Source organism: Pterocles gutturalis, unplaced genomic scaffold (genome assembly GCF_000699245.1).
Source record: "Pterocles gutturalis isolate BGI_N339 unplaced genomic scaffold, ASM69924v1 scaffold16847, whole genome shotgun sequence".
In the NCBI taxonomy this organism is placed as follows: domain Eukaryota; kingdom Metazoa; phylum Chordata; class Aves; order Pterocliformes; family Pteroclidae; genus Pterocles; species Pterocles gutturalis.
In genome coordinates, this window is record NW_010115712.1 from 2676 (window position 1) to 30459 (window position 27784).

At 35.5% G+C, this 27784-nt stretch overlaps 1 protein-coding gene across 1 annotated transcript; it reads right to left on the minus strand.

Annotated features, from left to right (window-relative positions):
* Window positions 1–27784, minus strand: LOC104463095 (lisH domain and HEAT repeat-containing protein KIAA1468-like). The gene is made up of 11 exons (XM_010075284.1): window positions 27766–27784; window positions 25094–25183; window positions 16318–16389; window positions 16154–16209; window positions 15929–16042; window positions 13917–14120; window positions 13734–13825; window positions 12720–13028; window positions 8258–8333; window positions 7747–7842; window positions 1–375 (listed from the first exon to the last, which is right to left on the minus strand). Exons 1-11 carry the CDS (start codon window positions 27782–27784, stop codon window positions 196–198), a joined length of 1308 nt encoding a protein of 435 aa, XP_010073586.1. The 3' UTR covers window positions 1–195.

Below are 27784 nucleotides of genomic sequence, written 5' to 3' on the forward strand. Positions count from 1 at the left end.
TCATCTTTAAACAAAAAAGGAACTGAAATGTTACACTGCAGCTTACCAAGCACTTTCTTACATTGCAGTAACTAGAAAATACCGGTCATGGAAATGGAAAGTCCCAAAGTCCACTTAAATTTGTCACCATTATATCAGCAAAATATCAGCTTAAGTGAAACTTGGTTAAAATCAACCAACAATATCCAGTTTCTATTAGTTCTGCTTCTCTGACAAAGAAAAAAGTTCCTTCTTGTCCCGCAACACACAAGCGCAAACACACCTTTGCTCATCATCTGGTCGTTTGATCAAATTGAACAGTATGTGTAGAAGCTGATCTCTCTCTTTGGGTTCAGGATGGAGGCAGGCTGTACACAGTATGAGTGGGATCAATTCCTAAAAAGTTGTGGGTAGGGGAAAACCAAACAAAGTAAAAAGACTTTGGGCAAATATTAATTAATTGCAAAAGAAACTAAGAAGATAAATCTAGCCACACAACATCAAAACAGTTAGAGATGTTTTAGAGTCTTGACCTCTTATTAAGCAACCTGAAAAAAGTGAAGGTCTACAAAAGTTAGAATCATTTTCCTGCTAGGAAAGATCAGGGGAGAATCAGCACACAAAAGAAAAAGCTCTGCAAAGATTACAGTTAACATATGCAGATCACCTATAACCAGAATTAGAGGACAATCCTGGTTTAAATTTTCTTCACCCCCTAATGAACTGAAGCAAGCTCCACAGACATCTATGGAACAAAGCTCCTATGGAAAAAGCTATTTCTGATGCCATGGAGCATCAGAATTTCCAATTAAGCATGCACACAGTTTTGCGCACAGGTTTGAATAAGCACTGAGAAACACACTGGTAATGGTGACTGCAGAGAGATATCCTCTGCTTTGTGTTGACTGAGAACTGTATTGTTTTTTAAGGGTTTGTTTTTGGTTGTTTTGTTGTTGGCTTTTTTTTTTTTTTCAATAAAGAGGCAATACCTGAAGATTAATTTTCTTTTTAGAGCAATCTAGTTCCTCTAAGGAATACACTCCCAAGAAAATACTGTGTAAAACAACTGAAAGAAAATATAAGGCTGTTCACAAACGTGAAGATCTCCTCCTTTCTAAATACACCTCTGAAACTCACGGTATTAATTCCCAGAAAAAACAAATGTTTCTAAAAGATGGACTGGAAGTCCCTTTCCTTGACTTTACTGATGTGAGCCTTCACTCCAACCCAACTGGGAAGCCACGAATTTCTAGGTGATTTAATATCTTAGGAAGCATCACACTGGGAGGCTGCAGGGAAAGAACAAGACAAACCTAGGTGTCCGAAGAGAAAGAACATGGGCAAGTAAGCTGGAGACTTCCTCTCCCACTTGCAGCATACTTTTGAGCCACTTTCAACAGACAAGCTTTTTGTGAATTAATAAGCTGTGATAAACAAGGAGATGACAGTGGGAAACACTTCTGAAGTTACTAGGAAAGATTATGGAAAACCTGGAAAAATCTATAGTTATTTGTTATAAATTTGCAGGGAGGTGCTAATTTCTTCTTGCAGACATGCAAAGTCATCCATTCATGATGTTCTTCAGAGCAGGCCTATAAACAAGATGGGACACGTCGAAACAACATTAAAGACACCCTCACTGCTCAACTTCTACTTTCCTAAACAGCAAGTCCTATGTTTATTATAAGCATAGAATACTACTCTATTTTGGAGTATTGCCTAAGCTAGTAAACTCCTGATAAGTTTTCATTTTACAAGAATTCTATTCAGTGTGCTATTTTCCCCCTCTGAAGATGACTAAGACATCTGAAAATGTATTGAACATTCCGTGAGATATTTTTGCAATATTTAACCCAACTATGTTACAGATTAGGGAACTTATGATGAGACAGAGGAATGAACGTGGAAATATCCTACACACCATTTCAAAAATCTTAAAGTGCACAAGGAGAAATGAAAAATAAATTTGAACAATTTGAACATTTCTGTTTCTCAGTATTTTAAAGTGAGCCAGTTTTTGGGTTTGCTTTTAACTAAGTGTAGCACAATGCAAAATAATGAAATTCAAAACCTGTATGTAAGAAACTTTACAGATTATATAGCACAGATAGCTAAATAACTTACTTCAGCTGAAAGCTCCTTTCCCTCTAGAAAGATTTTTTTTTTTGGGGGGGGGGGTATACTTCACATTCAGGTTTTGCCTATTTAAAGTCCTGAGAAGGCAGGGGGTTAAGCTATTTCACTTTTTTTTTTTTTTTACTTCATAGAACCATTCTCTCCTGCAAACACTGCTTTAACTAAAAAAGATTTGAAAAAATTTTATAAAAATAAAAAACCACCTTGACACTCTAAATACCACTACTTATACATTAACCTGAGATCTTTTAAAGAGGAAATCAGACTGCAATTTGTAGATACAGAACATAATTACTAACTTCACCATAAAGAATACAGATTATAGAAAAACCTTTAAATAAAAAAGCCTTGTGTTATTTCAATGAGATCTAATTTCTGAAATCTACCCTAAATTCACATTATCCAACTGCTCTTGCAATTATTAAGTACTCCTTATAAAGAATTTTTTTTAGAAAGAACATAGCCCATGAAATGGGACACATTTTATGATCTGGGCTTTTTGTTTCATCTGTTGAAACCATCACACTGACTTCACTTTCCTAGCATGTTTGAGTATTTACTCAAAAATATCAACTGCTCACTCAGAACTACTGCTAGACTTCAAAACAGTGGCATGAGCTTTATTTTTAAAACTTATTTTCAAATTTAAGGTAGTTAACAAAGTTGCCTTTTTCCATCTGAGTCTGTATGAAAGGAAAATGCCTCCAAATGTTCACTTAGATACTACCACCTTGTATGTGAAAGGCTAAGGGGCAGATACAAGGCTGGTTCTTTACCTTGCAGAAAGCTGGTTACTACAGCTGATGGAATTAGCTGTATTTTCTTGTCCATTGGTCACATTCTTTCATGCATACTATGGGAGAAGAGAGTGTTCTCTGCATCGCTGCATCAGTGCTTCTACAGTTCCTTCTATTAAGGGGAGTGGAGAAACAGTGAGAAGTCTTGAACAGTGTTTTATGTGCTCCCTATAGACTCAACGGACAGGAAGGTAAAACTGAAGGCAAAAGGGACTTTCTGTGGGACAAGAACAACAAAGCTACTCTCACAGATGGACAAAACAGGTCAAGTGATGTCTCCCAAAGATCTAGAAGTGGACAGATTCTTCTTGGGATATTCAGGATGATTAAGAACAAAAAACAACCTATAGACAGGTTTGAGCTCGTTCCTTCCTGTTGCTAAGGGCTGTGCCTTAGATGGAGACTTGTTTAACAAATCTCAGATTTTTAATTCTCAAAAACTGCAGAGAAGTGCTGTAGAAAGTGGTACATTTACCAGTAAGACACAATAATATTAGCATTCGGCTGTTTAAATTCAAGAGGAAATTTCATAACATTGTTACGGAGATGCATATAATTATTAATAATCAAGGAGAGGACTTCCAGTCCTATTTGAAACACTCTGCCTTCCCTGGGAAGGAATACCACTTGTGCTGACAGTCATAAAGCAAGAACATAAGTGTAAAAAAGCAACAACCCTCCCTCTATTTAATTTGGGATCCTTCCTAAATGTCCTGTTTATCACCAAGTCCCTCTTTTCCTTTTTGCCTCTGACTTAGGAAAACTGATTACTTTGCAATGCAGATATGGTTGTGAAAGAAAGTTGTATTTCTTTATGTCTATTGTTTATTTGGAAACCTGTGTATAAAACTACCATGATAAAGCTAGTAACAACTGGCAATTCAAGTCATAAACACTAAATTGAACTCCTTGCATCCAGGAATTATGTTTAAAAACATGGTGTTGAAAGACATCAGATTTCAGACTAGAGATAAAAAGGATACTCTATGAGATTGAGCTATTTCGTTCTAAGAAAACTACACCAGCCTCTCATACCCAGAGAAGGGAACTAAAGGACTTAAACTGAAAAATGGTGATGCCTCTCTCCAGTGTGTGGGGAGGGGAACCCCACCCCCAAACAAAAAAGCCTCCCAAACCAAAACCAACACCCCATGTCAACCAGAAAAGAACCAGCAAACAGGCTGTGGTCAACAGTATCCCTGTCCTTCAGACACACCATCTGTAGAAGTCTACCACAATCTAAGTTTTACAGAGTAAGTATTTTAATTGTTCATTTAAAATTTTCTGTTCTCCCCTATTCTGTGAAATAGAAACAGTCATTTAGAAGACACTGATGGCTGACAATTTTGATGCCCAGGAACTCAAACTTATACCTTTATCCATATCCAACCAGAATGCCATCTGCTTGACACAGCTAATGGAAATTGCCACTTAAATATACTGCCAAGCTCTGACACAGAATTATTTTACGGCTTTTAAAGCATAAGACTGAGATGAAAATCTGTAATAAGATATTCAGCTCTACTGTGTTTTAAGAAACAGCTACCTACAAAAAGAGCCAGAGAATGAAAGTACCTCAGTGACGACTATGTATTGTTACTACATGTTAATACAAACAACTGTGAATCTACATTACTTTCTTCTGGCACAATCAAGAATAGCACCCATTCAGAGACTGCAGATTCAGCATTATCTTGGCTTCAACTTTCCAAAGAAATAAAAGCAAAACTCTGCTCTTAGCACATTGAATTCTATAAATAACAGTTTCTCAGTATAAAAATTCAGTGATGCACACTTACTGTCACCATCATGATTTTACTAAGTTTGCATCACACAAATAAAAGTTACAAAAACTAACCCTGGAATAACAGGTGAGGTGACAGGTATAAATAACTATGGAAAAGCATTTCTAGATAAGCCAAAAAGTTTACTCTGGCCCAAACTCCACTAAAGTACTACATACTGCAGAGTGCTAAAGTTGTACATACAAACAAGGTTACTCTTGTTACCTGACAAAAAGATATTGATTTTTACATCTTATAAAAGGGTGAGAAATCAGCATTGCAATTATTAGTTACTACAAAAATTTTAAAAGATTGCTTTTCTCTAATTACCGTTTAGCCAAGGGAATCTTTTTGCGGTATAGCTCTTAACAAATAGAAGGCGGCTGATTTTTTTTTTTTTTAAATCTTAAATGTGTTTAAGTGGTAAACACACACTTGAGGAAGCATATTCCAAAGCAGGTGAAATTTTATGTACACAAGCTGCTCATCTGCAAGAAGTGTTATCACAGACTGCATACAAAGCCAAAAGGATTTTTTTTCTTTTTTTGAAGAATAGGTTTTCAGCATTTTGTTACTTTTCATTACAATTACTATTTGGCTTGCAGTACCTCTTTTGTTTGCAACTGCGCTTACATACAAATCTAAACATTGACATATATGTTTTCAAGCAGTTAGGATAAACTAGACACTTGTGATAAAAACAAAATAAAATTTCTATGTTGATACATGGAATTTCAGTGACTATTAATTGCTTTCAGGCAATTATCCTATATTATGCATTATTGATTTTACCCAGTTGAGCTGCTCTTTAAGAAACAACTAAAATAATCGCCTCAGCCACCCTGCTCAATATTGTATTTTTCCTTCTTTCTTATATTCCAGAGTGCAAACTACCGACATTTTACCGACAATTAAACCTGCACCAATACACAAAAATAACAAATAATTTCAGAAATGTGTCAGACATTTTGACACAAACTGGTCACTCAGGTGCCAACCATAATATTTACTGGACTACTTATTACCAAGTCAGGCAAGCTGCTACTGACCTTCAGAAGGTTAAAAGCATTGGTGAAATGGCTTCTGAATCTCTGGTAAAGGACCATACCTATTGAGAGATAGTCAACCTCCACAAATACATTTTCTCCAAAATGAAAATGTATAGCACAACATTACCAAGCTTAAGATTTTGCAACCAATGTCAACATGATGGATTCTTAAAGATCAAAGGTACTTTACGGAGTCATCACAAAATTATGTTTAATTCTCATGTCTAACATACTGACAGTGTAAGATGTTAAATACTATCACTGTATCTTTTTAGAGCAGACTGGTGATCACTTTGCATTATAACCCAAACCTGTTACTTATCTTTCTCAAATTAGTGATCTTTTGGTATATTTTTTTCATCCCTTCTCTGTAAAACTGTGCTAAGACTCTCTCATGATAAGGCTGTCTTCGGATAAAACCCAAAGTTGTACGTAGTTGAAGAGAGTCTAGTTCTTAGGTTAGCTTTTCATAATACTGATATTAATAAATACTAACAGATGGTCTACCCAAGTTTTCCTTCAAATTCCATGACTACACCTGAAAGGACATTCCAATAGTTATAGGAATGGGTGGTAACTGAGAAAAGCTATTTTTAAAGCAAATTGCAGTTCTTGGAACATTACGCATCCCATGCAACCCAGTTACACAATTCTCACTTGCGGCTTTTTCAATCAAATTGAAACAGATGACTCATTTAAGACAAAAATACATGTAATCAAATGTAACTTCAATTGTAAAACATAGTAAGTAGGAAACAGCCTAAAAGGTCACAAAAATATTAAATGTATTACACAGATTATGCTACAAGCTGTGAAAAAAAAGCCAAAATACCACATCCTGCCAAGCAGAGGGACGGAAAGGAATAAGTAAGAAATCAGAAATTAAGTACTGATCCACGAACGTTCACGCAATTTTTCTTAAAGACTATTAATAGAACCATTTCCAGAGCACACAGCTAACACCCGCGACTCCCTCAGAGAAAAAAAAAACCAACTTTTTCATAAAGTTTGAGACTTTCAAAATGTGGTACATCTCAAACTCACTGTGTCAACCGCTGATAATTACTCACATTATAAAATTTTAGATTATAGGATCAGTACAAATTTCTTAAGGATTTTTCAAAGCCTTAAAATGAATTTATGCAAAATGCACTACTAGGTCTACCATACTGTAGGTCCCCTCAACAAGGGCCAAACTTACTCAACATGCTTTGCTACTTCAAACCCTTTATTTTGATGTCAACTATAAGGCTGCTGAATTATTGTTTGATATATTTTTTTTATTTTTATTTTTTACACACCTGGTAATGTGCAGTATTTACAACAAAGCAATACAACACCAGTAATTTTTTTTTCCATCTTCAATCACATTCTTCCTTTCCTACACTATATAGTATGAATGATTACACAAAACACCATCTTCACTTAAATTCAAAATAAACATTACATTTTCGTAACTGTATTTAGCTTCATTTTAAATGTAAGGAAAACATAAGCAAGATTGTTAATTTTCTTATGAAGAGGTGTTTTTGATGACACTTATCTTGGCTGATAGATGTAACTTCTAGAAAAAGATAGTAAAATAAATTTTTTGTTGAAGTACATAGTGCTGCAAAATAACCCAAAATTAATCCTTATTAAAACTGAGAGACAAAATACACAAGATTTAATGTTTGGACTTGATCTTCTGTTCTTTATAGCACACATTAACCATGATCTTCTCTAACAAAAACATTTGAGCTAGCACAGACGGACCTACAGTAACAGTTAGTTTTGCTGAATGCTAATGGGTGCCTTAAGCAAAGGAAGAAATATTAGGATACCATGCAGGTTTACTGAACTCACCTGACAGAGGTGCAAAACCATTTTCTAGGAGCAGAGATGCATGCACAAAAGTAAGAACATGATTGCAAGTAACAGACTTTCATGAAATTAGACACATCATCTTCAAAATGAACAAGAAAGCATCCTGGTAAAACTAAAAGTTTCAGGGTTCCTCACCTCTCGCTTTGCAAGCAGCACATTAGGAACAATATGAGGCAGGCAGCGTCCCAACATTAACATGACACTTTTTTCACTGTCTGCAATCCGAGATACCTAGAAAACCAAGTTGTTTGTGGTTTTGTTTGCTTTTTTTTTTTTTTTAAATAAAGCACAGGAACAGAAAAATATAATTTTAATGAAATAATAATAAGAATTTCAACAGGCTGATCACTTAACAGAAAATATTTAATTTATTCACACACATGAAGCCGTAAGTTTTTTATCTGGCAGTAACTTCAAAACCATGAATCCACTTGCAGAGACTCAAAACTTACCAGTAATTACATATCTATCACTAAGTTTCATATTTAAGCTAAAATCTGAAAGCATATCCTTATTTCTTAAGTTTCATGCCCATAAATTTATCTCTCCATATATGTTAATGTCTTGTTTCAAGGCAGTTAATGCTTAACTATTGCTGCCATGCAGAACAAAGGATCTTCCAGCTCATGTCAACTGGGAAATATACCTCTGATCCCAAACGGCTGTCTGCTGACATCCGACAGAAAGACAGTAGTGCTTGATGGAAAGCTGGTGACAATTTCCTGAAATATCGTCAAAAAGGGAGGGGAGAAAAAACCACAGATCAGAAAGGTGACTGAACAAGTCCTCTCATTCTGGTTTAACCAACTAGATTAAATGACATTTAGAAAGCATGTTTTGAGCAAAGCATACTGCAGAAGTTTTTGTTTAAAATTTATTTTTTACTTTCAGGGTTTTTAGTTTGTAGCAAGAAAAAAGTGAGTGTCCTAATTAAGAAGTTACTTTTAGTTCTGAAAAATGTTAACATCTTTCAAACTGCTGCACAGACAAAAATAGGACTAAAGGGTAAAGAAAAGGAAGCTTTAGCAATACAAGAGGAACCACACAATTACACAAATTGGGTGGGGGGGGTGGAAATCACAAAGAACAGTATTTTTGCTTAATGCTTTGATTCTGCACATTGCATAAAAACATTTGAGTAGTCACTTACAAGCTTCAGGATAAAACAGAGATTGCTCAACTGCCACTTTGGATTCAAACATTTAGCAAGAACCTCAAAACTAACCCTAAATTGCTGTCTAATCCCTACACAGATGTGTATCTACAGAAATACTGCCTCAGGGCAATGCACAGCACCCACCAACACAGCTGAGCTACTCAAAGCCTTAAGCATACACATAAAACCCTGATAAAGAGTCTCAAAACAACCTTGTAGGAGAAGGATAATTTGGCAGAAATGTTCTCAGGAAACAACTACTGGACTGACCATTACATGAAGCAGGCAAGCGCCAGCAGCAGTAGCATCCTATTTTTCGCAGTAATGACAACTCCCTCTGCCTTATCTGAGGCTTCTATTTAGATGCTAATGTAACACTGCCTCATCCACAACGCTGAAAGAAAAAGATGGACAGAAAGCATCTCACCCTATATCACCATTTGTTCTTTGAATCCTCTAATGACACTATATGAGTTTAAGGGAGGAAGCAATTCCTGCTTCTTATGTGGAAAGTGGTACCACCTTTCAACTCTTAAAAATGCCATTTTGTGCACCTAAGCGCACAAAATACTACACCACGCAATTATGTGTATAGACATATATATTTTTATCTAATAGACCGAAGTATCACACTATTTATAATAAATACATCATAATTCACCCTTTTATAACCCAAAAAAATCACATTAAGAATCTAAGTTCCTACTTATAATTGTTTAAACTAATCCAGGATGTAAATATACTAGAGCATTTTTCCTCTTCTATTTACATAATATGATAAATAAGGATTCATGTTTATTACTTAAAATCAAGTTTCTTTCTTGACAGTATGGGTTTTTAAAATATGTTTTAAATTTTATTGAAGTTTCTTTTGATTCCAGTCAGCTTGGTTATGTGCCAGGGTTCACTTTCAAAAAGTTACTACATGACTCAGATGGTAGCGGGTTGTAAAGGACCTCTGTCTAACAATATTCTAGTCCTTATTCTGTGAAAATATTTTTGAATGACAGATTTACAGGCTCTACTCTAGGCTTAAGGTTTATTTACACTGGGAGAGCAGGAGCAAGCATTGCAAAGCAGCAGCTTAACATTAAAGAGAGTGGCAATGCCTTGGCCAGCCCTTTGCCCAGGCTGTCCTTCACCTTGGCATTCATTTCTCAGAACACCAGATGCTTCCCCACTTTAAACCTTAATTAAAATCCTACATAAGGGTAAAGTTCTAACCCCATTTTGCAGAGACTGGAAACTAAGTATGATAATACATCACTGAATTTCCCTGTGGGTTAATTAACAGCAAGCTCTGGGCAGCACGGATCCCATCATGATTGTTGGCTATATTCAGAGTCATGAAAGATGCTCCTCAATGAAGTCTAGTAAAGTATTTGATGGTCATGCTGGACAGAAATGATGACAGACTCAGGCCTCTTGCACATAAGTCAGTGGAAAGTCTTTTGAAGGACCAACAGATTATAGTAGTGAAGATGTTCAAATATAAGAAAGTATGATGAATACAAAAACCAAGCACTCCTATTCTCTTCCATATAACACTGGGACAAAAAAGTCAATTTCCTGAGAGTCAGGAGTGACTGCTATATACAGAAAACACCTTGTATTTTGTGCAAACTACCAAACACCTAAAATGAGTTGAATAAATACATGTGGTGCAGTCTACTTAAACTGCTGCTAGTGCCTTCTACTGCGATCTGTTAGACGAGGCATTTTTCCAGTGATGGCCATGTCGTCGTCTGCAGGGATGCATGCACAGCCGCTCTGACAGGCTTACTTACTCTTGTATCCTCTCTTCCCATCTGGGCAAGATTTATGCCAAGAATTCACTGCCAAGCTACAGTAGTAACAATCTTGCCTTTTAGTCTAGAGCATTAGTTTTTAATACCTCTAATCCATTCAGAATAAATTGTAGCAATTGTCTTCTAAAAATAACCACCTCTGGACTGAAATAAATATCCATCACTTCTACAGTACTTCTTCTCCTACAGATCTCAAAATACTTAACAAATAATGTAAGTCTTAGTGAAAAATTTTACTGTATTATTACAAACCAAGTGCATAATCCAGGAAGAAAATTTAGTGATACTGATCTATAAAACATGGTATCAAATATGGTTTCCTTTGACCCTTCACTAACATGTTAAGCACCAAACTCAGTACAAAATAGCATCACTTATCGGCAGAAAAAGCGTTTGGCAGGACTTCCGAAGTTAACTCCATGGGGATTCAAGGCTTTATTCAACTACTTTCCAAATAAATCCACATGCAGTTATACTTAAAAGGCAGCAAAACAAGTTCTGTTTTTCTAGAGACTACTGTCATAAATCCCACTGGAGATACTCAGAGTTCCTTCCTCACTCAGTGATCTCATCCTATTTTGATACCCATCCTCACTATCCCCAAACCATCAATCTCATTTTAATATTCATAATATTCATGCACTTAATGCCTCCCAGCAGTCCCAATTACTCTGAGCAAAAGAAACTTCCAATAACCCACAGGCAAAAGTAGGCAGACAAGTTTGTAGCAATCAATGTATGACAACTATAAGTTTTGATTATTGCATAGTCTAACTACTCATCTAGGATATGAAAGAAATAAAAAAAAAAAACCACCCCAAATCTAGAAAGCTTTAAATGGAACCACTGCAAATTTTCCAGAAAAATCTAAGCCGAGTTTTACTTTCCTGTTAAACACTAGTATATTCAACCAGAAGAAATTTGTAGTAAGACTGAGGTACTGTATTGAAAAATCAGAAATCTTTCCTCCTGTTCTAGTCTAAAGTTATCACTGAACAAGTGCACCTGTCCTTAGGACTCAGTGCAAGAAGTTGAGGAAATCCAGGGAAAACAGAATGCTTAGGGTTTGCAAGAAAAGTTAATTACTATCAGGGGTAGCAACTTAATTTTTGTTTTCCTTCTTCTCCCTTCCCCTGCGCCCCAGCTAGTATTGATCCTCCATCTGCACAGAATATAACAGATTTCTACTTGGTATTTTCAGATGAAAGATAATCCTAGAAACATATTACTGTATCAACACCAGCAAAAAAAAACCACTAAGGGAACTGACAAAATACAAAGCAGAATGGCTACCTGCTCCCATGAGGTGAGCTACTTGGGCATCTTTGTCCACAACGGTAATTTTAGAAGTTGTACATACTCTCAGTCAGTTTGTGGTCCACGTTACTTCTGATAGCTACACAGTGAGGTTTATCTATTATTAATGAACATGTTACTTCCCCTCTTCACTATAATGCTTAAAAAGACTGTGTAGATTGAAGAGGCTTTCTCAAGAACACTCTGATGCACAAACTCATTCTCCATGTAGTAACGCAACATGAATACCCTATTTTAATTAAAAGAATCATGGGTACCCAGTGAAGACTTGCCCCAAATTCAAAACTCAAAAAGCAGAATGTCATTGGATACTCTGATTTAAAAAAAAAAAAAAAAAAAAGTACAGCTCTTTTATATACTCTGAGTTATACACATCTACATATGAAAAGTAAAAAACTTTCCCAACTAGTCTTCAAGCAGAAGAGATTTCATTATGAAATTAAAATTTAAAAGACAATGGAAATATCCTGTACTACCATTCACCGTTTTTATTTTAGCTTTTATTCTTAGCTTTTTTGTTGTTGTTGCAAGGAATAGGACCGATTTTAGAAACAAGTAGGAGGTGAAAAGAAACCCTCAAACTTAATACTAAAAATGTACATTTGTCAAATGTACTCCTCTCTAAAAAGATTATGAACAATATGAAAATGTCAGCACTGTACCCTAAAGGTATGTTAAGTCTTTTACTTGCATTCAAAAACCAAACGATCTATAAATTCAAACACAAATTATCCATGAATTCTGCAGAATTTTACTGTCAGATAAACATGTATCTGCTTCGCAAGAACTTTTAATTAATGCATTCCAGTTTAAAACTTATCACTAACCTATTAGGTTTATCGAAATGGACTGTAGCTTTAGTTGATTGAGCACAAGAGGACGGTTTCTCTGCTTCTTTACAGGGTGCAGAATTTAGCACATCATCTTTAGAAGTTCTTGAATCCACTTCAGCTGATAAAGAAAGGCTTGTTTCCTCAGTGTTTCCATGTTTATTGTTGTTCTCAGAGCTCTTGATATCCAAGTACTGTCCACTGTCCTCTGAGACTGTGAGAGGCACTTGTTTTAAAGAAGGATGGGGAACTACACCATAAACTGTTGACACAGCAAAGTTTTCATTCTTGAGAAAATCTATTTCACTAAAAAAGGAAAAATAAAGAATTAAATATTGTTGTAGCTTTCAGGAGAAGGTAGATGGAATCACAAGACTGAAGCACAGAAATAAGGACAACATACTGAAGAGCACCCTCTTCAACTCCAGTATGTTCAAAAATTCCTTTAATAGAAATAAGTTGTATCACAAGAGCTGTTCAATTGAGCACTGCTTTAATGGAGTTCTTTAGTCAATAATTCGTAGTAGGAAAAACGTTGCACTCAGTGTGAATGGATCAATGAAATACGTGAATAACAAGTGTCGTCTGCTTCTGGCTGAAATCTGAACACTGAGACAAATTGCCAAGAGACAGAACTCTATCTGAGATGCAAAACTTAAAATACTACAGTGATGAATTAATATATACTATCCCATCTAGCTTTGAAATGGTAACTATGCAAGTCAATAAAGTCACTTAAAAATTATGCACTTGCCCGTATGTTGCATTGGTGCATTGCTTAAGAGGAATGATATCTTATAGCTTACAGAATCATATGTTTTGACTAAACTTTTAAAGTCTCTTTTTTTGTGGTTGTTAAAGATACTGTTATTTCTACTAGTGTTGCTCTGTAGAAAGGAAAACCGTGTTGAACTACCCTGCTCTGAACAACTCCTAGTAATTTTATAAGTCTAAGTTGTATGTTTTCATATATGTACTAGGAAAAAATTTAGCAGATGGATAAGTACATACCTCTCAAGTCTTTGGATTTGTTCCATCAAAGACCATTTCTCACTGTTTAACACATTAATTTGATCTTCTAATTTTTGCACTATTAAACATTGCTAAATACAAGATAGAAACAAAAGAGTTTAGTACAATAAAGTTAAGTAGTACTGCAAACAGCTGAAACATTTCCTTGGTATAATCTCTTACTTCTATTGACTGTGGTGTTGTTTCAAACACAGGGATGGTCCCAAGTATAGGAGTAGCAGCCTCTAACTCATCATCTTCTACACCAACTGATACATCCACCACATCTCTCGCAGTAACATGATGGTTTCCAAAGTCACGATAAAGTTGTAACAGGTCAGGAGGTTTTGGAATGTTCAATCCTACATCATCCCAGAGTTCAAAATCCTTCAAAGGAAGAAGAGAAACTAAATCACACAATATATTTCCTTTTATTATTGTTTTTCTTCCTTATTTGACTGAAGGTCATACAGCAGCAAAATAATCACATCAAGATTGCACTGTAGTAAAGGAAATGAAAGCCTAAATCAGATAGCAAGAAACAAAAGCAGAAAAAGGATCCATTTCATGACCCAAAGCAGTTTCACCCTAAGGGCAGCTCTAGATAATGTGCTTAAGAGAGGACCTTCCAAAACCACACAGATCACTTTTTTCCCTAGGACATGAACACTTCTTAGAATCAGATATAATGATCAAATTCTAGCAGAAACCAGTGCAGTTGATAAAAGGTTCTCTACTGATAGTGGTATTGTTTTGTTCCCTTCTCATTCAAAGCACAGGTGTAATTTTCCAGAGCAAACAGTCAAATAGCTCTGTTGATGATTGACAGACAGGGTGTACACTGTCAGTGAAATTTGGACATAACTGTATTAATTGTGTAGAGGTGTAAACAAAACTAGGGCCTCCTGCTCCAAACCATCACTTCCTTTGCTCACTGACATGTTACCATCCTATTATTACAAGATTATTCCATATCCATATACATAAATAAGCATGTGCACTGCTATACAGGCTTTGTGATGGTTTCTTTAAATACATTAAATTTCATGTTTGGTTTTTTTTTATTTTTTCCTCCTGTTCACAGTTTTCACTGTATTTTTCCATAGTCTGGTTACATACATCTACTCGAAAAAAGGTTATTGTCTGAGAGAATGATGTGCATTCTGTACGTTAATTTTTAGAATTAAAAATTTTCTCCTGTTTTTGCTAATTGTTTTACAGCTTGAAACATTTTCAGTTGAGAACACATAAAAAGTAAAGATAAAGTATTCACCTTTTCTCTTTTGGGGACTGTATCCTCACAAGTATTTGTGGGAAACCTAGCACTGTTAAACTCAAATCTTAAGTGGCTGACCCAGAAATTTTATTTAACAACCTATTTTCTTTACAGATTAGGATAGGAATTGTAGGAAAAAATACAGGAGGACTACTTATAGCTAGAACTGGTTGAAATTCAGTATTTAATTCTTCTGGCAATATTCCAGTTTCATGCTGAATATATTGAGTGTTGATGCTACTGGGTGTTTCATTCACCCAGTAACAGTCATAATGTATTAGAACCTTCCAAACATTTGAAAAAAATTTCCCAAGAAAAGTAAGCCAATAGAGACATAAAACCGATCATCTTAAGAAAAATGCATCAAAGCACAGCAATGTCTGGAAATATTTAAGATAACACTTTATTACAGAGAGCTTCTCCCAGACTGTATTCAATGCCACAGTACTATTAACTATACTCACACACATATATATGCCCAGGAGATGACAAACAATGAGCACATTGTATATCCTGCACAAATCAACCAAGTATGATTTAAGAACAAGATTACGTTCACAATTTTACTACACCTAGATCACTGAGTTTAACTGAAAGGGTGTCCATCAGAATCCAGGAAAGTGTGGAAGTACCTATAACTCAGAGTATTTTTCTTCTTGTTTTGCCTCCTTTAAAGAATGTAAGCATTCTGTCTCCTTCCTACAAATTTTAGGAAAATACTCCTCAAGTGCTGTGTTTTCAAACCATGCTTTATACATGAAAAAGCTAACTAACGTATTTAACTCTTAGAATACTCATATGTATAAAATTAACTACATGCACGGGAAATGCCACTTAAATTCACTTGAGTTGATGAGAAGATTAGAATATGGAAAGCAGGCATGTAAAAAAAAAAAAAAAACACAAAAGAAAACTTTACCTGATCATGATTTTCATCTGAAAATGTTATTGATGTAAGCTTGTAACTATTCTTCAATAAAAATTCATTAACTAGGAAGTTTAGAGCTCTTTTCTCAAGAGGTCTGATTGGCTCCTGGAAAAAAAAAAAAACAATACACTACATATTTAGTTCATCTTCCTTCCAACTACCAAAGCATATCCATCTTAAAGTCCATGCAAAGCTCAGTTATCACCAGCCACCTACCTGAATTTCAGGACTTGATTTATAATTTTTTCGTTCCTGCAAAGGAACTTCATTTTCTGGGGAGGAAAAAAAAGTAACTGAATTTTACTCTTTCATACAGGATGAGCTCAGCTACTTCTACATTGTTCAAAGTAGAGACTTAAGAAAAGGTTTATGTACACCACCTGCAGCCTGAGTCAGGTTGGCTCGGAGGGCCTGTATTGTCTCCTTGGCTTTCCGTAGTTCAAACTCCAGGACTGGACAGGGATTTGGATTAAACACACACAGGCATCCAACCAAGGCAAGGGAAACAAAAATAAAATATAAAAAGCAAGGATGGGTGTGAAAAAAAATATACAGTTTGTATTAAAAAGAAAGCATGCAATCTTTATGGAACTTATGAACACATGCAGCAGAGTTGGTCTGAAAGCAAACTGGTGAACGTTTTCCATAGTTTCACTGGCCTCAAGTTAGCTAAATCAAAATTTCAAGCTGTCTGACAAGGACTCGCTGTAGGGTTTTGGGTCTCTCTCTTTTTTCTTTTTTTCCCTTTTTTTTTTTCCTCCTTCCTTTTAACTTTGCATATTACTGGGAAATGCTTGCTATTTTTTCCTGCTCTTACAATCAACTGATACTGTCAAATGCTTTGATTTTTTGAGGAAAGGGGTTGACGGTTGGACTTGATGATCCTTGAGGTCTTTTCCAACCTTAATGATGCTACGATTCTATACATGAGAAATCAGAGGACAGATCTAAATGAAGCAAATACATACTGGCAGCAGAGGAGCTGTCTCCATGTAGCAAAGCTCAGACCACAAAGTGAATGTACTGTCCCATTTAGACTACAGTTTATATTTTTAAATAAAATTATACACTGAAGTTTTAGCAGTCTAAATGGCAGAACTTGAAGCACTATTTTACTCTGAAAAATAATCTTGTTTTTTAATCTCTGTTTAAAAATAGTGGATTTTTAGGAATACCCTAGACCTGATTAAGATTTTTAATTCAGTTGAATACATTTAATAGATGCACAAGACCAAAAAAAAGCAAAATATGCAGCTCTCATATGGTACTTACGGAGAAGCTTGCAACAAAAATGTCTTTGCTCCATTACTCTTCAAAGTTTCCAGTGACCCCAGACTATAAAACACTTTCAATTATCTAGAGTTAGCTTTGGAGATTCAAAAACATGCAATTCTAGCTGTTGTTATCACCTCCTCCACCTCTCCACCCCCTGGTCACTGTTAAGTGTTTATCATGTCCCAGTGTTTCCTCCAAAGAGGACCAATAGTGCTTTCTTTGCACAGGAATTTCATGTGTTTTGATGTTGAGGTCATATGTATACTGTGGCTACAGATTTTAAAATCCAGTACGTTTGTAAAACATATAGTAAATGTTCTTTTCATAGTAACTTACAGTTAGAACACCTAAGGGAAACTATTTAAGGAACTACCAGATAATTACATGTACTTCATTAATTCTCAGATTAATCTAATCACACTTAAAAACAGACTTACCAGAATGAATTATTCTTGTACTTGGCTAAAAGGGATGAGCATAGAATAGCTTCCATGCTGAAATGTTAAACTATTCTAAACAGATTATCTAATGTTTATCTGATTGCCATGCAAAACTAAAAATGTTGTAGTTGCTTTTAATAGGAAAATGTTAATGAGATTTTGAATCATTGACTGGGAACAATTTAACATGGCAGTTTGAAATATTTACAGAGGACAATGCACAGCAGAAACACCGCTTTGGCTCTTGCTTGTAAGAAATGCTACTGAAGACTACAAATAAAATTGTTTCTGCTTTCGAACATCTGCTACTAAGAATCTTTTGATAATTAGTATGTATGGAAAAAAGATTCACTCAGTTTGCATTTATCCATAAAAACTGAAGGAGTAACTCCAGCACACCACATTTGCTACATGAAAGTAACTTGTTTGATGCACAGAATTTTACTGCAGCAATACAAAAGCGCAACTGAGGATATGATGAATAAAACATGTAAAATCTCTCTAGTATTCAGCAATGCTGATCTGCAAATACTTCTGTGCAACAAAGTTAGAAAATGCTCTTGTAGTGAAGTATCTAATAATTTTAGCACTTCCTTGCATGTGAGTTACTAATTCACAGTTGCAATTCTAAGTTGTAAGCTACTAATTTGTTAGTTTTTGAAAAGTGTAAAGAATTCAATTAAGTAATTCTTCTGATGGAAATAACTATGTGTTAACATTTTATTCTCTTAAAATATTTTCAAAGACCAGAACAGTTGCAGATCAGGAGTGCCCTGCACTAGAATGATATAAATAACAAAAAAAAAGTTAGAAGAACAACACAAAGCTAGAAAAACTCAGGAATCCCATTAAGGAAAATAGGAGTAAGACATGTCTGAAGGCATAGAAAGCCGAAAAACTCAAGTCAGACAAACCCATGTCAGACGGCAAGAATTTTTAGTGTACTGTGGTGATGCTGAAAATTCTTAGAAGCCATTAGGACTTTACCCCATTAAACCTTAGAAGTAGATTACTCTGCTGCATGTTTCTCTGTATACAGTGGAAGATTCCGGATATAGTATATTTGAGAAGTTGTCACTTCGCAGCATGTCACAACACCCACATAATTCTAGTACAACACAGCATTGCTACAGTTGTACCTCATCTCTTAGCCTTACCAACTCCACCATTATAACTGCCACCACACAAACCTTGATGCATCTAAGTCACAAATTTAGTCTTTATTTTAAGTTTATTTGTAAATTTTTATATAGGCATAAGTATTTGTAAATAGCTACAACATAATTTCAATCAAATTTAAAATGATGATTAAAAGCTCTTTACTGTAGAAGCTATACTGAAATGCAATCTTCTGCCAAAATATGTAATGATTTTTAACTCAACATGTGTGTACTAATTAAATCAATGCTGGAGATCCTGATTTGTTGATGATATGACATTCTCCTAAATAAAAAAAAAGCAACTTATAACCCCTTTCTTTGTAACCACTGTCACATACTGACTTTTAAAATAAATTACTAATCTCCCTCTCCCCCTCTCCTTCTGTTGTAAGCTTATGTACCTTAGAGAAGTTAACCCTTCAAAAGCATTGATAAAGCCAGCTAAAGTTTAACTTCCTGCCTGACTGAAGTGATAACACATATAACTCATTATGGGACTTGGTGAAAGGAGCTGATGCTCCATAAGAACAATGCACTGAAGAGTTTTGCTGCAGACAGGCTAGGAAAGGAAAGAATCAAGTCGATTCTCCTCTATATCAGGAAAGCAGAGAGCAGAAATTTAGAGCTCTCAGGTTGGTTAATCTTCCTACCAGAAAAGGGCACTTCTGAACAATCTGTTTTGCCTTAGGGGAGAAAGCTGTTCCTTCCAAATTTAAGTGGTTCTCTTGCTTCTTCTTTTTGTAAAGAACTTAAATCACTACAGCTACTATTCTGAAAAAAAAAAAAATTACTTAGGCTTACTTAAAAGAGCTGAATCTTTCAAGCAAGCTACTAAATATTACACCAAGATTTTCAGATTAACCGTTTTTAAATCTTTCCATTTTCATGTGTCTAATCTAATATACCTTAAAAGAGAAGTGTATATCAGGAATGGGTAGCTTGCCCGCTCAGCTCAGAAATTTTAAAACGGAGCTTTCTCAAGGATCTTATTCTATTCACCCACATATGTTAATGACTTCATAAATTGTGAAACCGCAGATTGAATAGTTAGCCATAAAGAACAACCTGTGATTTGGGACATTGAACAAGTTGAGATCTACATGAATAGCAGTCTTGTTAAGTCACGGCCAAAAAGCTGAACAAATAAACAGTACTTCTAAAAACTTTAAGTAATTAACTTTCGTATAAGCAGTATTTTATCCAATTATACTGGAATTTTACAGAATTTCAGACTTTTGGGTACTTCAGGATGAGGCACTTCAGATAACATTAAAAATGTAGTTTTATGTTGTGAAGCCATTATATGGCATTCTGGCATTTTCGTTTAAAAGTAGTTCTCCACTGAAGTATCAAGGAACTCTAGATGTCCTAAATTATGCCTTCTAAAACATGTATGTGTCTTGATTTCAGCTGGGACATAAGTACCTTTCTCCACAGTAGCTAGTGAGAGGCTATGTTTTGGATTTGTGCTGAGAAGGCGGCTGATAACACACTGATGTTTATAGTTGCTGCCAAGACAGCCAAGGACTTTTCAGCTTCTCTGCTGTGTGAGCATCTGCAGGTGCAGGACACAGTCCCAACTGCTAGCCTAGGATTTGACCTTAGGTTTAGGATTGAGACCCAAACTGGTCAACAGTCTATTCCATATCATGCACATCATGCCCAGTACATAAACGAGGCTCTGTCTGGAAGTTCTCTCTCTTGCTCCTGGTTGTCTCCCTCTGGGTTGCCCCTCTCTTGGGGTCGTCTTGGTCTCTCGGACACTTGGGCTCATATCTCCTTTCTGGGATAGCAACTCTCCCTGCTCCAGGATTGTTAGCCAGGAATGGGCTGAGCCTTGGTCATGAGGTGGTGAGCTATCACTGTGTATCACTCATTTGTATATATTACTGTCATAATTATTATTATTTTCAATATTATTGTAGCTTAGTTATTAATTTTTTCTTATCTCAACTCACAAGGTTGTTTTTTTTTTCCTTTTACCCCTTTAAGTCTCTCCCCAATCACCGGTAGGGGGAAGGGTGAGTGAGCAGTTGCTGTGGTGTTCGGCTGCTAGCCAGGGGTTCAGAACCATGACAGTATGACTGTATCCCACTACCTTCGATGGATCTGTGCATAGATTTTGAGTCAATCAGAAGAAGTTTAAATTCTCTGACTACAGTATAGCAATGAAGCCACTATCACAATATACTTCAAGACCTGAGGTTTCCTAATTCCCACTTCCCTGATACAAGTCCTAAGAAGAAAATAAGTGACCATACTTACAGTCAGTGTGAAAGACTTCAGGACGTAACACAAATAGACCTGAACCAGAAAATTGTACTACAGCACAGAGAGATGACTCTCAAGCTACAAAAACTGCGATCAGCATGAGAGTTCATAAGCAAGCTAACAGAGAACCTGGTATCATCCTACTAGCGGGAAGCCAGCTCTTGACTCATTAATCTCATTGACGCTTTTAAGTTAATGAGACAGGACCAGCTACAGAAAAGACTTGAAACTACTGTAGACTCGTCTTCAGGTTCAACCCTTGGAGACTATTGACCCGGAAGGAAATTAAGAAGGCTTCCAACTGCTTAACAGGGCTTAAGACAGGAAATGGGAATACAAACCCAGACCCACTTCCAGGATGAACAAATTGAACACACAATGTTAGGAAGTGATGGTGGTATTACAGATGCCTCTGTTGTTTTGCTTGTGTTTTGTTTGTTTTTCTTTAAGATGTTACTCTGCTTTTGGTTGCACAAAAGTAATAGTACTTACTAAAAACATAAACAAAAAGGCTCTAGAAAAAGCAGAAACTATGAACTTAACTCCAGATAAATGAAATCCTCAAAAACAATGAAGTGCTTTTTGAACTTGTTGGTTCCCTTCAGATCCTGACAGGGACAGTATTTTATTCTGCTAATAGAAGATACATTGTCTAGCCAGATACCAATGCTAATGCAGGGAGATCCAAGAACAAATGACTGAAATGGAGCTTGATTATGAGAATTAATTTTGTTATAACTGAAAACACAGCATTATGTTTCTAAAACTATCAGATAGTCACAACAGTAGTTGTCAAAGGCAGGTCAGCAATAATAGATATTTTGAATTACGGAAAGTGAAGTTTTTAGATCACAAACACACTTGTGCACATGGTCAATTTAAGATGTTGCAGAAAATTCAGTTCCTTAGACTAAATATCAGATGACCTGTTTATACCAAATACTGTGGGCATTTGACTTCAAGTAAGATGTACTCTTACTCCACATGAATGGAACAGGCTTTCCATTCTCTGATTGTTTTACGGAAGTGAATATTTGGAGGAGGTTTACTAGGCCTAATAAATACTTCAGTACCAACTTTATCTTAGCACCAACTCTTTCAGCACTTAACACATGAATTTAATTCCAGATGTATTAGTCTTGAAAAACAAGTTGTTTCCATCTAGTAAATTGCAAGCTCTAAGGATACAAATATTTTTTGAAACTATGTGGATTACAAATTTATTATCCAATTTGTCATATGGGTCTCTATTTATGTTTTTATACTGGGCTAACAGATTTGAAATACTGAAATTAATTTCAAAGAAGAGTATTTCTAGTTATTTCCAGGAATTTTTGAAATGGTAAAGTAAAAAAAAAAAAAAGGCAGATAAGTCTATCATCATCCATAATGGCAAAAAAATATTATGGCTTTGGACAGTATACATGCACATTTTTTAATTTCGTGCTTTCTAACAGTGCCACAGTATAAAAGGATTTGTAACTGGACATGTTATAACTTCAAAGTCCTTCTGACTCAGGACCAGTATCTTTTAGTGACTGATGTGCATTTATTTGCTATCCTTCATTTGACATTTGACTAGGGAATTGATACAGAAATCATGAGTTCTGTCCAAACAGTAAAAAAGATAACAGCATGAGAAAGGCATTTACAAAAATAAACTATTCAAATCATACTCTGAAAACTATCAAAAGAAAAACATGACTATCAGATCATGGCCTCAAGCTTTTGCAACAGATTACAATTTTATCTCCTAAGCATCCAAACTGTTTGCTTAAAAGAAAGAATGTGAGAAGAAATAAGCAGGATGGAGTCCTAGTTATGTTTCAAAGTGCTTTTGCAGCTAAGAACTACTTCTAAAGCAGAAGTTATAAGCCAGAGTTTGTTCAAAGAAGGAACCAGATATGAAAAGTTTTTGAAATCTCTACTGACATAATTTTTCTATGTGCAAATAAAATAGTTATCAGTTCTCTGAAGCTTATTGCTTAGGTAGGTGGTTTTCAACAGAAATGAGACAAACAATTTTAAGCAATTATAACTGAACCAGAATTTTAAGTAGAAATAGGATATTTTGGAAAACCAAGTTGCTACAAACACCCAGAAATAATATCCGATCTTGCTTTGTTCAAGTTCTTTTGCCATTTTTTAACAGCTCACTGAAAAACCTCTCTAAAGGAACACAGAAATATAATGTAAATATCCTGCCATATAATTTGGTTGTGTATTACATCTAACAGTGCTCAATTAATATACTGTAATCTGCAAACAAATCTCTATTTTAGGATGTACTTAAATTTAATATTTAATTTTAGGATTTATTCATTTAATACTACAAGTAATCTCTATTTTGTCATTAATGTTCTGTCAGAACATTAATGGCTGAACTGGCTGTCAATTCTGACTGGTATTTACTTTCTCTAAGCATCTCTAATCCAATTCAGTTACTAAAGACTGTTCCAAGCAAAGATCAAACTAACTCTCTCAACAATACTACTGCCAAGAAATATTGTCTGGAAACAGGAAAAATCTACCAAGACAATGAAAAAAATTAAAATTAAATTTAAAAATTAAAATATTTGGAATTTGCTTGTCCTTGTATTCCAGGACACAATTCAGAAATACTTGGGTTCTTTAAATACACTTTATTTAGAAGATCCGCTGTGTACTTACACTTTTCCCTCCTTGAAACTGACAACACATCTTGAAAAAGACAGTAATTAGATAGTAATAAGAATCTCTAAGTTTCTATATAGATGAAAGAACAGTCAGTAGTTATAGTTCCAAACTAGAGCATCAAAATACCTGAATCTGCTTCATGTTCATGAATTTAGTCCAGTCCTTTACCTCAGAAACATGGGCCGGGTAAGAAAAATGAGATTTTCCCAACACTTTTGTTTCTTCTCTCTGGGTGAATACTGGTTGCCATTTCAGACTGACTGAGAGAGGAAATTTCAGAATCAAGATCCTTTAAAGACCTATGTTTCAGCAGCCTTTCCTTTGCTCAAGAACATGACAAGGATGAAGTGTGGTGGTTCAGAGCAGAGACAAGAGGATGGAGCAGAGACATTGCAGCTTGCAGTTTCATTTGCAACCCTTGCATTTCAGGGTTCATAAAGGAAACCTACATCAACAAATGTCACAGCATAAGTAACTTTCATGTGCTTATGGTATTAAACAGTATTAATTGTCAAGAAGTAAACAGAGCTCTGCAGCAGTTTCTAGAGAGCTTTTATGGTTTTCTCTACAGAAGCTGTGAATAACAATACCTGAAGTTAGGAAAAAGCCTGGATTAGAGAAACATGGCTCACATGCAGAAGACATTATAATAATAATTTCAAATATAAGAGAAAAGCACTCTCTGCCCTTGTCTAGATAATCATAAATCCTGAAACTAAAAATGCCATAAGCTCCTAACTTCAGAACAACTGCAAGAAGTAAAAACCCTATCACTTCTTTGAAATCATCTTAGACAATCAAGAAATCAAATGGGAGACACGAAAAGCACTACAATTACGATTTGTAGTAAAGACGATGTATGGAACTAAGCAAATCCCAAATTCACTCTGGGTTTGGTAATCCTTGTTTGATCTACACTTAAACTATACTTAAGAGATGACTTGCTACAGATCTTTACCTCAGAAAGCTATCATCCATGTAGTAGTCACAGACTACCACATCGAATATTTCAGCATGTGTTTCATCTAAACAATAGCAGTCAGTTGGAAATATCAAGATACTGTTCCATTGTCAAAAACTGGGCACAATTTTAAAGTATCCTGCTTGCTTCTACCCTGGTGACAGCTGCAACCATACAGAAGTACACCTGCCTGAATATTTTTACAGTAATTATACTTGAAATGTCTGAAACATGATTATATCATTAAGTGACTAGTTAAACCACCCCAGTGAAGTCTTGTCATCTTCAGGAATGTTCATTTAAATATACTGCTGCTACAAACAACAAGCCAAATGGTAAAGTCAGCATTCTACAAATCATACAAAAAACTTACCTGCTACTCTCTCGTCCGTTTCCCTATTGCCATCATCAGAGTATCTTGCAAAATCTAAGGAATCAAGAGTACTGATGCTTCCAGTACGATCTTAAGGGGGAGAAAAAAAAGCAACAAATACATCAGAAAAAAAGAGTTGACTATCTTTGATAAAGTCAAACCATCTTCTCATTGGAGAAACTAAAAACCAAAAGCTAAGTAAGCCTTCTGCAAGACTGAAATTTTACTGCATTTTCTAAAAATCTGTCTCTAAGCAGATAAACAACTATGAAAAGAATATGACAGTAAATTTGAAAACAGACATGGTAAGAAATTCACCCTTGCTCCCCAAAAGGTGGCATTTCTACCCTGTCCATAGCAGATGAGAAGCAATGCAGTGTAGCACTTCCCCTTTTCCATGAGGGCCAGGGATCTTGGCTTGGACATGCAGGTGACCACGCACGAGAAACCAAACAGATACAAACTGTTCTGCAACAAGTTCCAAGCAGCTCTGTTCCCATTTTACAGAAACCTATAACTGCCCCAACGCTACTTCCTTTTCCTTTTTTTGGTATTTCAAGGCACGTTAACATGACCAAATACACGTCTCCTGATCCAGCCACTAACTTCAGCATACACCCACTTATGAAGGAATGCATTACTTAGGAAAATTAAAACAAAGCAAGTATACATTGAAGAAATTCAGTAACTAGTATAAGGTTGTGATCTGACCTTGACATTTTTAATTTCAGGAAAAAAATACAGGTCTGATCATTTCAAGTTGGTTAAAGTACGCATTCACCTTTATACTAGAAAAAAATGCACAAATAAATTACTCAGTGACAGAACCCAAAATAAATAGAACACGTTCCTAACACAACTGAACATGCAGAAGTTATATTAAGTAACTTACTGTCTTTCCCTTGTTTTAAAATTAATTTCTAGGTAGCACTTCAGAAATAATTTTAATTACACTAGAGCTGTTGTCACATTAACAAAGAACAAACTCCATATGGCTGTCAGAAAAACCTGTAACTGTCAGTGGAAATAGAAGCAATTTCATCACTTGTCAGTCAAATTCTGTCATGACTAACATCACAGAAAGAACCTAAATCCCATCCCTCATTCCGCATTGTGTTAAAAAAAAAAAAATCTACTAATGAGTTTCTGTTTTGTATGTTTGAGCCTAAGATGTCCCTTAAGGTCCTGTGACACCCTCTCTATACAGAGGCCAGCACTAGGCAAATAACACCTGGACTCAGATTGATTAAAACATCCACACTCACTTGAAAAGCTATAGAGAATATAAAATTTGACAACTTTAGCCAGGTTACACAGTACCAACACTGAAGTGCCTGGCAACCCTAACTTGTCTGTTTTATGGACATAAAGTATGTAATAGTGTACAGTTTATATTTAACCACAATTTTTCTTCTCCCTGACTATGCTTTGTCATCCAGACAATGAAGCACATTGTTGCTCCTCAACAAGTCTCAGTATTTAGCTTTAAAACCCATTTGCAGGTTCTTGTCTTATCTACTGCTTTTTTCCCAGACATTAATTTTATTTAATAATTCTCTCCAGGCTGTTCTACAGTGCTTAACAGCACAGTACAAAGTCTTCTTTTTACAGCATCTTTTCAAGATGGACCACTATGAAAATAGATCAGATTTTATATATGGGGAACCACTATTAGAGTGGTTGAGTGCAACAGTAAACAAGGATTTTGCATGCACAGAATGGAAGTCTCCAGAGATGACTTTTCAAAACCCCTAAGACCTTGTTCAGTAAGTACTACTCCCAACTTATTACATTGGGAGCTGTAATATTTTTTGAAACCAAATTCAAGACTTGTGCTAAAGCAATGGACAACATTCAAACTGAGATTTTAGTGAAAACCTGATGTTTAAGAAAAGCGATTTAGTTTCATATATAGCATCACTATGGCAAAAGCAGAAACACAACTCTTCCAGTCTCGCCACGTTCACAATTTTCTGTTTCTCTTATGAACTGGGTAACATCAGAGAAACAATGCTCAAATTTTCACGTGAAGTCAAACACATCACAATTATTGAACTACTCAAAGCTGTAAGCAACAAAACCTTTTTCATATAACAAGTGGAACACTTTAGAGGCAAAGGCTCTCACCCAACAACTGGTGAAACAAATCCAGCAATAAAGCACAAAATTATTTGCCAAAGCAGCCAGAAACTTCTTGAAAAAAAAACAACCAAACAGTTGCTTAGAAAAAAATATGGGATAGTCAAAGTCTATATCAGGATGCACACAACGGATGCCATTTAAGATACCAGCAGCTGTGAATCCAACAATTCACAATTCCCAACGAGTATCAACCAGTTTTACAAAATTAAGTCCTTGTAGAAATCAAACAAAAACAGTTTTTACTATTTTAACACTCAAATTGCCTTAAACACCACATCTACATGCATAGCAGTAACTTGTAGGGTTAAAACTTGTACATTCACCATTTAGATTTCTCCTTACCATTACAGAATTCATGACAACAGCAAACATCTGACACTCTTTATATCCAGGCTAACATTATAAAGAGACACAAATATCCAGATTCAGACTGATTAAATCAAATGAAGACATGCTGAGGAGCACCAGCCTCACAGCCTGTTTCCTGCTACCGTTATTTCCTTCTCCCAGCTGTTCCATTACAAAAGTACCTGCCCCACTTATCATCAT

Excerpts from the sequence above, each read along its gene's own strand:
- LOC104463095 (XM_010075284.1), bottom strand. Across the intron at positions 14,121-15,928 it reads CAGATGAAAATCATGATCAG|GATTTTGAACTCTGGGATGA; the intron begins GTAAAGTTTTCT and ends CTTCCTTTGAAG. Across the intron at positions 8,334-12,719 it reads CATTTCGATAAACCTAATAG|GAAATTGTCACCAGCTTTCC; the intron begins GTTAGTGATAAG and ends ACGATATTTCAG.